This window comes from Salarias fasciatus, chromosome 14 (assembly GCF_902148845.1).
Source record: "Salarias fasciatus chromosome 14, fSalaFa1.1, whole genome shotgun sequence".
Lineage (NCBI taxonomy): Eukaryota > Metazoa > Chordata > Actinopteri > Blenniiformes > Blenniidae > Salarias > Salarias fasciatus.
This window is the reverse complement of record NC_043758.1, coordinates 9,783,996-9,799,482: the sequence shown is the minus strand read 5'-3', so window position 1 is coordinate 9,799,482 and position 15,487 is coordinate 9,783,996. Positions and strand designations below refer to the sequence as shown.

General features: G+C 42.0%; 2 protein-coding genes across 2 annotated transcripts in view; one reads left to right on the top strand and one right to left on the bottom strand.

Annotated features, from left to right (window-relative positions):
* Positions 1-1,037: 1,037 nt before the first annotated feature.
* On the bottom strand, positions 1,038-9,822 carry drc12 (dynein regulatory complex subunit 12 homolog). The gene is made up of 6 exons (XM_030108725.1): positions 9,630-9,822; positions 7,153-7,227; positions 5,228-5,347; positions 4,912-5,004; positions 4,687-4,817; positions 1,038-1,166 (listed from the first exon to the last, which is right to left on the bottom strand). Exons 1-6 carry the CDS (start codon positions 9,820-9,822, stop codon positions 1,038-1,040), a joined length of 741 nt encoding a protein of 246 aa, XP_029964585.1.
* The window catches only part of cbl (Cbl proto-oncogene, E3 ubiquitin protein ligase), a 43,162-nt gene continuing 37,495 nt past the window's right edge, over positions 9,821-15,487 (top strand). Inside the window, exon 1 of the mRNA XM_030108072.1 lies at positions 9,821-9,967. Coding sequence (XP_029963932.1) covers positions 9,821-9,967 — 147 coding nt within the window. The remainder of the gene's footprint in view (positions 9,968-15,487) is intronic.

Below are 15,487 nucleotides of genomic sequence, written 5' to 3'. Positions count from 1 at the left end.
GGATACATATGTATCAGTTTTTACTCTTAACTTTGATTATGCATTGCTTTCAAGTAAATACAATCATTTCATTTCCCAACAATGCTACCAACAGGCTTACTCGCAGTACATAATCCACACACCCCCATAACAAGCGCACCGATTTGATCTCATTTGAAGTCAGTCCCACTAAACCCTACATGCACCATCTGAAGCAGCGACTTCAAGAGAAAATATCGCTTGTCAGATAAAGGCTTTGTGAGTTTGTGTTAATTGGCCGTCAGAGCTCGGAATTATCTTCATCCCAGAGTAAATCATTCATTACTCTACAGACAAGAGACTAAAAAATATATATATACTGGACAATGAAAAAGGTGCACAAATGACAGCTTTGGAAATGAAATCTGTTTATCTCGCTCCCCCTCAAGGGAGGAGTCAGATTTCATTGATGCTTGGCAGCTAAATCATATTTCCTGCATCATTAACTGTTATTTTTGCCTTTCTGTCATTTATGTCTATGGGTGGTGACACTGAACACTGCTTCTAGTTTACTTTTTATGTTTGTTTTTGAGCTGTTTTGCACTTCTAAAGCACAGACTGAGGAAACCATCTATGTTTACATTCATGTTTCTGTAAAATCACAACTGTTACAGTCTAACCTGCACATCCTTTGACTTTATTTGAAGTATTTCCCTGCAAAGACTACAAAGTGTAAAACACAGGATCCATGCTGTGAGAGTGCCAATCTACCTTAAATAGTCATTTGCTACATCTAGTGGTCATTATGCAGTATTACAGTCAATTTGTGAGAAACTACAAAGTCCATGCCCGGAAAACTGAGGCTGTTTTGATCTCTAATAGAAAGACATGCAGCCGCATCCATCTGTGTGCCGGGTGTAGTGAGCTGAGAGCGGCAAATCGATGCTGTCGTGGACTTCACTTCCAGTTGAGCTGGACGCAGCGCCCCGCTCAAACGCAAACAACTTGCAGATGCAGCATCAGACGATTCGCGCCTGACCGAGGAGAGCAGCTGCTCTCTTGTGTGAGGACCCCGTCGTCTACACGTCCAGCGCGTTCAGGCCAAATTCGCTCAGCAGCTCCGTGTAATTGCGATGAAGGGCTCCGCTCGCGTCCTCCCGTCCTCGTCGGGCCGCGGCCAGACGAGAGGTCAGGCTGTCCAGAGTCTCCTGCGGGAAACATTAGTGAAATTACAATGCACACTGACATTTTTTCTCTTCAGATCATGTACTTGTCTGATCACCCTCTCCTCTCCTCAGCAGCTTCATCCCTGATGGGTTTTGGGAGTGAGCTGAAGAAGATGAGGTTTAATTAGACCAGAAGACAGCGAGAGAGAAACAACATTAATTACATATGATAACCCTATTTATACAATGACAGGCGGAGGCCTCCAGCTTCGCTCCGCCACCTTCCTTTGGCGCTCTGAGCTCTGAAAATCTGCATGCGGTGTCTGTGTTGCCCCTATAGAAGGTCATCCATTACATTTGGATGCATGTCCTTCACCAGCCTGCGTCCCTACAGCTTGGAATAACAGTCATTATACTGTGAGAACAACGCAAAGCAGCTGGATGATACATGCAGCCAACCTTTCACCTAATAAACTCCACAAGGCGTTCTGAAGACATTTATCAGCCATATCAACAGAATTATCTCCCTTAATAGTCAGTGAATGACAGAGGAGCGTCTCTGTGGAATAATCAGTCTCTCAAATCATGACCTTCATTAGCTCTTTTGTCTTCACAAACAGGTGGTGTTTTCTGTACGTCTCTCACTCCTAACTCTGTTTATTTGAAAGGCTTAATCGTTTATCTTCTCTGCTCTTCCCTTCAGTGGTTCTCAGAGTGTGGAAAGATGAGCACTCCGTCACAGACCTTCAACCACTTTATGTCCCCTCAGCATCTCAGTCAGTTTTATTGTTTGATTGATTTCCTAATCTTTTTTTTTTTAAACATAAAAGTTGAACTCTTCTTATGCCCATTGCATGGTTTTAATTTAAACATTTAATTCAATTTTGAATACTGTAGGTCTCTTCATGCAGATCTGTTGCAGTTCTATCATGCCATTAATATGTCATCCCTCCAATCAGCTGCTTTCATCTCAGTGATGCTTTCAAGTGAGAACAGTCCTTTCTTTCAGAGGGATTTCGAGGATGCACAAGGTGTGTCGTCAGTATAGTCAAAACACCACACTTTGGCTACAAGTGCAGCGCTTCAGATGTGACAGAAGTCTAACTGCACCCTAATACCTCCTCCTTTTTATTCTGTCTTTGTTGTTTTCACCCTCAGACGTTACCATTTTCTGAATGACAATCATCTCGCAGATTTTTTAACAGGAATCATTCAACTGGATATTCTGGACATTAATGAACTTTTGCTGTTCTTTAAAAGTCAACATAAATAGAGTAGCTGTGATCGACTGTGTAGTGTCATGATTTTAAGGGAGGCTATCTGTGTTCAAGTGGATGCACAATGAACATGCACTTCATTTGTTTTCGCTCATGTTTATATTGAATTAATTGATTTCTGGAAGGAATGTCTGAGGGAAAATCATCTGAGGACCTATTTACAGAACAATGTTTTCAATTGAAAGTGAAGAACTTCTGTTGCTTTTGGAGTTTTTGTTGCTTACAGACAACCAAAAAACACCTGTCTAAATACAACTGAAAATAGTTCCCAAAATGGAACTTTCTGAAAATGTGCCAATTTTCTGCACATGTGCACCAGAGCCATAGTAAATAATTGTTGTACACATGTTCCAGTAGCTTGGCAATGACAGCAGTGGCGGCCTTCCGGGTGTCATGAGTCTCCGTCCAGATTCTCCTTTCACTTGGTAGTTTGAAAGTCACCAGAAATGTCTGCGTACTTGCCATTGTTAATGTTTGTAACATATCGTTCTCAAACAGCAGCGCCCCCTAGTGGCCCAATTTGAAAACAACATGGTTTTCAACATTCCTGTTGTTTCCATGTAAACTGCTATCGTTTTCCAAATGTTGCCTTGCGAAAGAGAAACTTTTCTAAAACGAAAACCAAAAATGATGCATGTTCACTTGAAATGTGTAAATGAGGCCTTTTATATTTCAGAAAGGTAAAGATTTTACAGTCAAGTTTTCTTCCAAAGAATTTAGTTCGGAAATGGCTCATCAAAACAGCTGGAACATGTCACACTTGTAATGTTTGCCATCAACAAATTCATTTTCAATGACTGTCTTTTACACGTCATTATTTTTCTAAAACTTTTTCTTATCTGCTTAAACTTGCCAAGCAGTGAAGTTTGTGTGTTTTATGTGAATAAGATGTGGTCTGTTGTTTATGTCGCCTTGAAACTTGATAATAAAAGAACAGTAGGTGGTGATAATGGTTCGCCTGATTGCAGTTTGCCAGTAAATTAATGGAGAGGAAGGACGGACAACTGCACTTATTATTTTTATTCCGGATGTTGGAGAACACTCTTGCCTAACAACCAAGGACAAGTCCCTGAGTTGAAGAAACAGCTACTGTTAACTCATTTTAACTAAAACGCACAGAGCTGTAGAGCTAGAGCGGTGAGCATTTACTTCATGATGATGAGACATAAGAAACATGGTTTAATGATGGAGCCGTTGTGATGTTTACATGTTCTCTCTCAAGCTGTGTTTATTTCATTCTACTTCCTATAATCGGAACGCATATATGTTAGGTTAACTCTCCACTACGTGATCATGTATCTCTCTGTGTGAGCGTCGAGCTGAACTGACGATCTGCCCGGAGCTTCATGCTGTGGGGATGTTTTCCTTCAGGAGGGAGGAGAGCTTGGCCAGAGCTGATGGAGCAGAATACAGGGCAATCTCAGAAGAAAAACTGTTAAAGTCTGCAGGAGACTTGAGCAGAGGGTTGATCCTTAAGCAGGACAATGACCCGAATCATATACAGCCAGAGCTGCAGCGGAATGGTTTCATATCAGAGCAGATTCATGTGTTAGATTGGACAAGTCAGAGTACAGACCTTCAACCAATTGAAAATATCTGGCATGACTTGAAAATTGTTGTATGCGGACACTCTCCATTCAGTCTGACTAAGCTTGAGCTATTTTGCAAAGAAGAATGGGCAAAAGTTTCAGTCTGTAGAGACATACCCCAAAAGAGTTGAGATTTGATTGCAGCTGAAGGTCACTCTGCAAAGAACTGACTCGGGGAGAATGAAAATTTTTGCACACAAGTGCAACACTTTCAGTTTTTCACTTGTAAAAAATATTGAAACCATGAATAATTTTCCTTCCACTTCACAATTATGGGGCACACTGAGTTAGTCTATTGTATAAAATCCCCTCAAAATACATTTGTGTTTTGTGAGTTTTAGTTTGTGAGCCAGTATATTAGCAGCATTTCACACAAACATTTTCACAGAAAGCCTAATTGAGAGGGACAATTAGTCCCGGAATCTTCCTTTTACAGAAATGACAGCCGTAATCCAGGTCTAATTTTCAGTAACTCGCTCAACACTGCGCTCACAGAGAAATACTGAGCCAAGTTTGAGAAACTGAGTGAGGACAGTGTTGCCCTTAAGGAGACACATCTGACAGTCTCAGCCTCATTTGTATGGAAGGTACTTGTGTATGCAGGTAAATGAGGCCCAAGAGGAGCTTTAACCACCAGAGACTAGTTACCAGCAGCTCCTCTAAATATCAGTTTATATCATTCTTATTTTGACTCACATGCAGGACCTTCTCACAGTCGCTCTCCATGCTGTCCAGCTTATGCTGGAGGTCTGTAATGATGGCTTCCTTCTCCTGTTCGACCCGCTCGCGCTCCTTCTTCTCTTTTCTCAGCTCTTCTTGACAGGAGGCTGGACAGAAACACAAAGTCCGGTCGTTCCGTTCTCTGCCACTCAGGTATTCATTTTATTTAAACAAAACTGTTAAAACTGAGCGTATTCATACCCAGTTTTTCCCTCAGCTGGATCGCCTCCTCCTCCAGCGTCCTCACCTTACCGGTCAGGTCTGCCTTCATGCTTTTGTACTGCCGGCTGAGATCTGGAATGATCTGGAATGTCAGACTTCGTACCTGAGTCACTCTGTAATGCTAATGCAGCAATCAGTTTTGACGAGCAGCTTATTGGACAGTTTGATACCTCAAAAATTAACCGAACCTTGGCAAACCTGCTCCTCGTCTTCACTCCCAAAGGGGCTTCACACTTTGCTTAAATTTACTTAAAAGAGATCATGGTTTGTGATTCGTATCCCGTCCTGTCCGTACCAGAGCTGATGTCCCTGAGGTCTTGTCTCTCGTGCTGCAGCCGCTGCTCCATGTCTCTCACTCGTCTCCGCAGGTCACTCCGGTCAGACTGGACCTTTCTCGCAGATTCACACTGAAACACTGCAGCAGATCACACACACATAAACACACACCAACATCAGTGAACAGAGCAGACTCAGATTCCTCTTTTTCTCATGTGCTGAGGCAGAAATAACTCACCAGTGCTTTGTTCAAGACAAGCATGTGATTAAAAGATTCGAGTTACTGTTTAACATATAAGTTACTCGTACACAGGGTGCTTGTCGAGATTCACTGGGAAGTGACGTGGTTTCTTCGCTCAGCTGCAGCAATAATGAAATACTCCGTTCAAACTTGTGCAAATTGAGTTTTTTTGCAAAACAAAAACAACTCAGCATGAAACAGCACAGCACGATATGCTGAGTGATTTTATTTGATGTGATTTGAATGTGTTTCCAGTCCGGAACTCACAACCGATTCCAGGCCTCCTCCTGTGTTGTTTTTAAGCTTACATTTCATAGGATTTTTTTTTTCTTGCTGCAGCTTGAACTTTAACAACATTTTAAATGCCAAATTTACTGATGAAAAAAAAATGAGTTCAACATGATTCTTACATCCCTTTTTTTGTTTTAAGTGTTTTAATGAAACAATTACATTTCCTGTATATATTGTACTCATAATTATTTTATTGAAACATTCACACTTTAACCTGTGATATTTGAACACTAAATGTATACATGTTAATTAAACTGAATTAAAGTGTAACTGCTGTACCCCTGGTTTACATAATTTCATACATTTTTCATTAACTTGTACATTTTTTTCAGTCTGTGAGGATTCAAAAAACACTGTACAATAATATGTGTGTTCCAGACAAATGTGTGCTTTAAAAAAATATATTTCACAGGTTTCAGGTGGAACAGAGACGTTTTGTTTAAAAGATCCACATCTGAGCTGAGCTGCCACATTTCTTCCGTGATTTCATGTCACACAGGGTGACAAACATTTTTGTTCTTAGTGGGAATTTGTATTTTCAGCAATTTAAAACACAAAAAAAATAAACTGGCCACATACAGATACTAAGAATTGAATACACAGAATCAAACACATTACTCAGATCAATCAAAGAAAACATAACACCCACGCTTTTATCAAAGATTTAAAAGACATATGAGCACCAAGGGCGGATTTATCCACTTTTACCCAGAGAGTCTTCTGCTCATCCTTTCCAAAGCCAAAACATGCATTTCAGGATAATTAGTGACTCTGAAATTGCCAGAAAATGTAGATGTACAGTATATGGTGTTTAGATTGGGTGTCTCTTTGTGTTACGGTGGTCTGTCATCTTGTCCAAGGTGTAACCTGCCTTTCCCCATTGTGAGCTGGGATCGTTTCCTGTGTCTCGCGACTCTCAATTGTATAAAAGTGTGCAATAATCACATTATATGTTTTGTATTTTTAAAGTAACAGAAGTCTCACTTCTCCCAGTGAAGGGAATCCATCACCTCTCTCCTCCATACCTGACTGACGTTCAAATGATTATTCAGTGAACAAGCTTTTACTACTGAGATATTTCAAGTGTAAAAGCTGAAGAAAATCCCTTTCTGATTGTTCTTCATCAGAAGAGAGACAATATTCCAGATTAATTACTTTGTTCAACAAACTGTCACAATGTAATATTTACACACTTTAATATGAAAAATGTGCTTTGAGAAAAAATATTTAATACAGTATAATTTTTATTTGAGCTAATATTACAGTAGTTTTTTAGGGAAAAACATTTGACTTCTGAGTATTTTTAGCCACAGTGATATTGGTAACTTCAGTTGTACACATTTTTCAAGAGTCTTTCCTTCTCTGGTGTTGATTAGAAAGGATTTATGAACAAAACCATCACATAATCTCACCAATGTAATCCTGCAAAACAGCCACATCCAGGACGCTGCGCCTGTACTTCTCCTCCAAGTCATTTCCATCTGCACCTAGACAATCAAATGGACATTATTAACAACTGAAGAAATTTACAATTCAACACATACATACAAATCGACTAAGACAAACCCCATGAGTTTAAAAAAAAAAAGTTACTTTTTTCTGGATTTTTCTTGATTTTCTTTGACTTTTTCTTTGGAGGCATGCTTCGCTGGCTGTGAAACTTCTGCAGTGCACAAACACACACACACACACATGCATGCACACACTATATAGGGATGAGTCTTTGTTGCCAGTTGCTAAGGGGTAGCCATAGTGCTCAGTGTCCGGCTTGATTGATAGTTGATAGATGTTTGTTACAGCCAGTAACCGTGGGTCTGGGGCACCACTGCGATTGTTGCTCACGCACACAGGCCGTGTCATTGGATCCTCGGCCTCAGCGGGTGTATGTCAGGGCGTGCTTTGTAGTCAGGGGCAACCAAGGCGCTCCAGGGGGAATTCAAGGCTTTATTCAGCATCCTTTCAATGTTTTACAACTTTGTCCAGCTGAACACAGACAAACCTGAGGTCATTAGTCTCAGTCCAGAATCCACACACAATCATATCTCGCTGCAGGTTAGCTCATTATCCACCAGTGTCACTCTTATTTCTGCTGAAATGATTGTTCTCTTTACACAACATTGCAGAAAAATCCAAGATCAGATTTTTTGGTTCCTGACTCTAATAAGTTGGTCATGTTATTATTATTATCATTTATTGTATTGTTGATAATTAAAGTAAGAAAAAACTTCTGTGGAATGAAAAGGCATTTCAGCAGGGTGGACCTGGACCATCCCATGATGACAACCAGAAAGCCTGAAGTCATTAATCAAGGCCTTCAGGTTTCCAGATCTGATACAGAGAACAAAGTTTAAGACTCGCTTGGAAAACCATCACTCACTCTCACTCTCACTCTCACTCTCACTATCACTCAGCAGATAAGCCAAGATAAGAAAATATTTAATCCTGTTCAATTCCACTTCATCTATCTTTGTGTGGTGCGGGCCTGGAGCAGATCCCAGCTGAAGGCAGAGCACACCTGGACAAGTCACTGGTCCATTACAGAACAAACACAGACACACACGTAGTAATCTAGATTTACCCAATATACATATTGAAGACTGTTGGAGGAAGCAAGCCCAAGACTGAGAGTGCTGCTAACCACTATCATGTCACCATGCAGTAATAACTTCAACTGTTTTGCAGGACTGAAGGATTTTTTTTTAGACTTTCACACTTGAATGTGAGGAGAACCCCTCATCTCTGCACTATGTTAAAATAAAGGCTGTTACATGTGACTGTTTTCTACATAATTTATGTATTTGTAATAATCCTTTAATGTTCACTCATATATACATCCACATTTACGTAATGAAATTGTCAGCAACTCCTCAGGGAGGCCAATCTCCCTTCATAATAACTGAGACACTTTTTAACTTAATGATGACAACAAGCTGGCTGCTCCCTTTTCTTTTTTGTCCACAACATGTCACGATTTGTTTCCAAAAAAAAGTTGCGCACTTTGTATCATCTGACAATAGAACTATCTTCCATTAACACTCAGATTACGTTAGATTATCTTTTGTCCACAGAAGACGTAACATTGACCCAACCTTTTTTGGGAATTGGGTTATAATTATGTATAACCACTGAATAAACTTTTTATTATAGTTAGATATATAGATATATTGATATGCTGTGTAAATTTATATCACAATGAGAGTTTAGGAATCAACTCTGTTGATAAAAACGTGTTTCAGCATCTCTTCATTTTATGAATGCAGTGCGGGCGGAGGCGCGCTCGTGGCTACATTCATGACTCGTGCACGCGCTGCAAGAAGGCGTGGAGTTGTGAGGGGGAGGGCCGAGGGGGGAGCGGAAGGGGCCGTACAGGAAAGGAAAGGGCCGCACTCACACGTCACGGGGAGGGGGGAAACAGAAAAAGAAGAAACACTGGGCAATGTTTAATTCCCACAATTATTTATTCATCCCCGTTCCCGCGTGTGGCCGTGAACACCCGGCAGCTCCCGGCGCGCCCCGCTCCGCTCCGTGCCCGCCAAGCGGCCCGCGTCTCCAGGCTGCCAGCCCGCGGAGGAGGGCTCACTCCTCGGTCACACGGACGCACAACTTCCCGTCAGGACGCGGAGAGACGAGCTGCTGCTGCTGCTGCTGACGACAAAAAGCGGAACGACAGCAGGGGCTGTCAGGAGGAGAGGACACGCTCCAGCCCAGAGAAACGCAGCCTTTGTCCTCCAGCGGAGCGCTGCTGCTGCTCCGATAATTAGCCTGCGTGGGTCCCCGCGGAGAGGCGGTAGCTGCTGCGGCGGAGCGGCAGGCGCAGGGTGTGAGGGACCGCCGGGCTGCTCTCATCCACATTCGGGGCATTTATCCCTCAAACCCAGCTTAGGTGTACTGATGGGAGCCTTCATCTGATAGTTCTCCCTCCCATCCCCGTTCACTCCCCTCATTGGACCCTGGCTCGGATCCGCCGCACGGGCGCTGTCCTCGCAGGGGGGTACCGGATCACCACCGCCCGGTCCAGCTAACTCGGTCCCCCTGCCACCCCCCCTGCTCTGCTGTGGCCGACCCTCACCGAGCCCGACCATGGCAGGGAACCTGAAGAAAGGCGGGGGTCTCATCAACATGATGAAGGATGCCTTCCAGCCACACCATCATCACCTCCACTCCCATCACCAGCCCGGGGCCGTGGACAAGAAGACGGTGGAGAAATGCTGGAAGCTGATGGACAAGGTTGGTGGTGACCGACACTAACGAGCTGCTAACGTGAGCTGACGTGTTGGGTGCACTGCACGGGGCGACTGCTAGCTGAGGGCAGCTAACTAGCGATGAGCTAGCTAATCTCCGGTCTGCTGATGCTAACGTGTAGTTAGCAGTCAGCTGAGAGGAGACAGGGGAACAGCGAAGTGACGCTAATTAGCTTCACTCAGTCTCACACAGTTTTAATTTATCAAGTTGCGTTAGCAGCAGCTTATGAAACACACACATTTCAAAGAGGACTTAAACGAGGTTAGCTTCCTCACAGGAAACGGGTTTATTTGATCCATCTGTTTGCTAATGCTATTTACACTGCCGGCTAACTTGGTTAGTTGGTCCACTGTTAGCATGTTTAAACACGAAGCTGTGTCTCAAACTTAAGCATTTATCAACAGAGTAGTTTGCCCTACAACGTGTCACACAGCGCTTAAACTAGAGTAAACTACATCAACTGACACTGGAAGTAGTTCCTGAGGGATTACCAGTCCACAGCGTCTTCGCTCTTGGAAACTAAAATCGAGGCAAATAAAACCAAAACGTTAATTTACCAAGGTCAATTATGCAGTTTTGATGAGGAGACTCGTTTCTCTGCTTCACTTCTCGGAAAGGCGTCTTATAGTTTGACCCTCTGTTTCCTGTGAGCTCCTCACAGCTTTCTTCCCTCTCCTCTTCTTATGTGAGGCCTGGCTGTAGAGCTGTGCTGTTTAAAGACCATCCCTTCAATTTACCCCACTCCTCTGTTGCTTTCCTCCAGAGGACAGATGTCTTTATTACCAAACAGAAAACAGAAGTGACACTGAAACAATTTGGCTTTTTCCCTCCAAAGTGTCACTGATGCAGGATGTCTTCAAAGCATGATTAGTTTTTGTAGATTACTATAAGAGAATATTTTGCCATGTTCATCTGACATGGTGTAACAGTTGAGAGGTGGAAGATGAAAAAACAAAACTTCTTACATTTAGAATGTGTTTTTACGTCAGGTTGTTTGAAACAGCAGCAGAAATATCGCTGTGTGTCATCTAAAGTAAAACCGCAACCCAAGATAAACTAACACCTGCAGGATTATTATGCTTGATGTCTTTTAGTGCAGCTCCCGAATGATACTCATGTACATTCCATCAAAACTGTGAGGCTGCTTTCCTCACAGAACAAGTGTGTTGACCAATTGCACGGTTTTCACACTTAAGCTACCAACAATAATTCTCCAGATCAAAGTTTAAAGTAGTTACAGTTTAACACGCTACATTTTCATTGTCACGTTTCCGCATGAAGTGTCAATCATTGAAATTTAATCACATGTGTAATATAATATTAGAACCCTGTCTTTAATCTGATGGAGTTTTTTACAATGTCAGTTTTTATAACGGCAGTCTGTGCCAGTGGAGTCTTATGTTGTGAATGATCACAGTGTGGCTTGTCTGCGACGCTTGTAGGAGTTTAAATAGGAGTATCACGTTGAATTCTCCACTGTGCCAGAAATTATTTTCATTGCTTTAATGTCATATACCTGATATTGCAGGTAAAGGGAAATGTTTATCACGGCTGCATCTGAAGCATCTTAAGCAAGGGTGTCAATACATTTAACACAAATCCAATCTGTGAGGGAATATTTGTCAAAACGTATGCAAAAAAAAAAACTGCAGAAAGTGAGGGTTTTGTCAGTGTCAGTCTTGAGAGAAACAATTTAGATCACCGTTTAATACATTGGTTTGCGGAAATTATTTTTCATGTGATCATTTCTATCACGTTTGCTCCAAAACTGAAGGTAACAGTTGGTGTTGACACTAGAGGATATGACTAGTTATAAGAAATTCCAGCTTGTGTTCCGAGGTTTACAGGTTCGAACCCCACTGTGGACAGGTTACCTGCTCCTTATGGATGGATTCAATGCAGAGAAAAAGTTTCTGTCCATGTACATACCCTGTTGTATATGTGGCCCGTGAACTAAAATGAATTTCAACCCCTGATCTAAAGCACAGTATTGATCAATTGAGTTTTTTGGGGGAAGAGACAGAAGTCTTACCTTTCTTGAAATTTGAATTTTGTTCTTTTTCTTAAAATATCTTCTGGATCAGGATGCACAGAGATCACAGTTTATATAATGAGCCAACACTGCTTTAGTTTATTTTCTGAGCATTTTGGTGAATTTAAACATTGAAGCACTTCTATTTTTGTGATTATTGCAGTGATGTCAGTCATATTACTTTATTTAGAGAGAGACACACCCATAATGTAGAATTCTTTGCTAATTGCTTCATTTGTAAGACATCTAAAGGTCTCATGGAGTTTTGGAAAAACCTCGAAACTCCTTCAGTCAAAAGTGGAACCTGACAGCAGAATCATGCAGTGCGAATGGCGACAAACAGAAGAGAGAATGATGAGTGGAATGCGGTTTGGCTCGGAGGCAGCCTGCATTTTTACTTGTAGACTTTAACGTACAGTAATGTGCAGGAGCGCTCACGTTCTTCGTGTGCGTGCACGGACGTGTGTTTGACCGAGCATCAGGTACAAGTGCACACGTGGCAGATGAGTGTAATGCCGTAACCCTGGCAACAGCCTTACCTGGGTTCAGTGTAGACCTCCTGCATCTGGAGGATGGAGAAGACCTAAACAGACAGAGAGCATTCATCTTCAGAATGTACAGATCTGTCACACATCGGCACACATTTCCACCAGAGAAGTCGAAACTTCTTTTCCGCCTTCAGTTGCATCAGCTTGAAATGATTTCAGGAGATGAAATCATCAGGATATTTCTAGTTTTAGCCGCTTAGTTGAATGTTAATATGGATAATCCTCAACATTTTTAGGCTTGTAGGATTTAAATCCCCCTCAGGATCCTTCACGTCTGTCAAAACCCACCATGTGTGTGCTTTTTTCATCTTTTCAGTTCAGGAGTTAAAAGTTATTGATATCGGCTTGACGCTGCCGCTGCACTGAAATATTTATATTCTCTCAGCAGGAAGCTGACCTTTTAATGTTCAGATACTAATGAAGACCTGCAGGCTGAAAATATTTCACATTGTGAAATTTGTCCTGCTTAAAATATCCTCCTGGTCAAGTGTGACCTCATTCTTGGTGCGAGGCATTTGAAAGGGTGATGATAAAGTGGCTGCTCTCTGCACGGTGCTCCCTGATGTAAATAATCCCAACACGCTGAATCCCTCACTATGTGAGGCTCGGCTTCTTCAGTGATTCCATTCATCCATTCATGTTCAGTGCTTTATATGGGAAAGTGACCACAATCCTGGGAACGGTAATTACAGCTGATTATTTTATCGCTGTGGTGGTTTAGCACTTTGCCCCACAGTAAGAACATCCACAGTTTTATTTATGCATTACTATCTAATACTCTGCACATGACAAATGAAAGCTATGATTAACTGGCTGGAAACTAGGGCTGCACATTTTCAGTGACAATGAACACCTTGCAAAACACCATCATATTATGCTTTCATGCACTTTAAAATCAAAAGGACAGAGTTTAATGAAAGAAAGAAAAGTGTGCAAATAAATTATTTAAAAATATTGTGCAAACAAATAAAAAAAAACTTCAATCGATTGATGAAAAACAAGCACTTATATTTTGAAGGACAAAGGCACAAATAAGCTAATACGTTCTCTTTATCGTTTTTGTTTTATATCATATCAGTTATTGTCATACTCTGCATTATTGCATGTTCACTTGTTATTGTGCAGCCCTGCAAATCAAGTTGATTCAGTACATTCATAGAATGATTTATGAAGCTTCATTATTAAATTGTGACACAAAACCGATGATACTAATGCATGTGTAATGTTCATGAAGTGTAGATTGAATGGCGTTGTGGAAATGAAGTTGTTTTTGTGTTGTCACGACTGTAGAAATGTCATTGGTTTTGATTTTTTTTTCTTTGTATGTCATAAAATATTCATTCATAAATAAAAAATGTTGACTGTTAATAATTAATTAGCCAACTCCCCTTTGAAGTGGCATATTAACATAATGACACCCTCATTACAGTGAAAGAAGAGGCTTGGAAACTCGGACTGGCTTTCTTCTAAAGCGGCTCCTGTCATATTTCTCTCTGGCGTTTATATGTGATTAGCAGACCATCATTTGGCTGCTGGTCCCCACAGAAAAAGCCGTGTCCTCTTGTTGACATGCAGTTGTTTGGTCACTATCGCAGCTCAGAGCCACGCAGAGCTTCGGCCCAGGTTCAGATTAGGACACGGCAGCTTGGACTTTTGATTACACACGTGAGGGGTTGGGTCTCACAAGTGTGTGTGACATGAAGTGTCCGGCAGTGAATGACAGCAGCCGAGCGGCGCTTCATGACGGAGCCTTCCAGGCTGTCCGCCAGTGATGGTCAAACAGTGACTCAGACACGGGACTGCAGCGCAGCGAGCCGGGTGAGGCCCGGGTGAACATTGCTGAGGCTGAGACATGAGTTCATGCCATCCTGCCAACACGTGTCACTCACACATCAGCGAGAGGTCCTCAGCATCCTCATTTGGTTTCTGAAGACGTATTCCTGTGTGTATTTTGAAGTCACGTTGATGAAGTTTGCATGCACACAGCTGAAGCCCGTTTGCAAACCCATCTCATTCACATGTAAAGTAAAGAGAAGGTATTTTTTTCAAGGCAGAAGTGGTGTTGGGCGACATGAAATGAGGAAGTGCATGCAGCTCAGCAGCTTCTCTAAACGCACTGAAGATGTGAACTGTGAGAAGGGTTCACAGTTCAGTTGCCATTCTATTGTCATTTCATTCGGTAGCATCAACAGTTTGGTGTATATTGCAACTTTTGTGCTCGTAGTTAGAACAAAGCTAATATTGCTAACTGCCAATTGCCACAGTTGGCTTGACTCAAACCATGAAGCTTCTCAACTTCATTGAATGTGTTCATCTTTTTGTCATCAGTGAGGCTTTTACTGCTGTAAATCAGGGCTACTCAATTGCAGTTCTCGAGGTCTGGTGTCCTGCATATTTTAGTTCTCTCCCAGTTGCATCGCCCTTGATTGCAATCAGGACTCTTTACTGGGCTCTTCTACAAGCACGATGAAGACATCAACGTCAGATTGATGCACGCTGAAGCAGAGAGAGTCCTAAAACATGCAGGACACCAAACCTCGAGGACCAGGATTGAGTAACCCTGCTAATTCAATCCATCCAACTTCTGCATTGATTTACTCAAATGATATTGCGAAGTGTTATTGTGCTATCAAGAGTACAATATACATATTATGAGAGGCCGGCTGAACTGCACTAAATAATGGTTCAGTGCACCGTCTATTCCTTCAGGAAGCCGACCTGCGCCACAGACCCACACACTCAGGCGATGTGTGTGTCTCTGGTCGCAAAGTGTGGCAACAAAGTTACTAGTGGTGTAAATTAGGAGAAAGGTCCACAGACTTTAACATCATCTAAGTATTTGTTCTCATTGAAAATCATGTCATTTTCAACATATTTGCAGCCCGAATTCGGTGTTTTGTTCTGCTTATTTTGTGAGTAGATGCA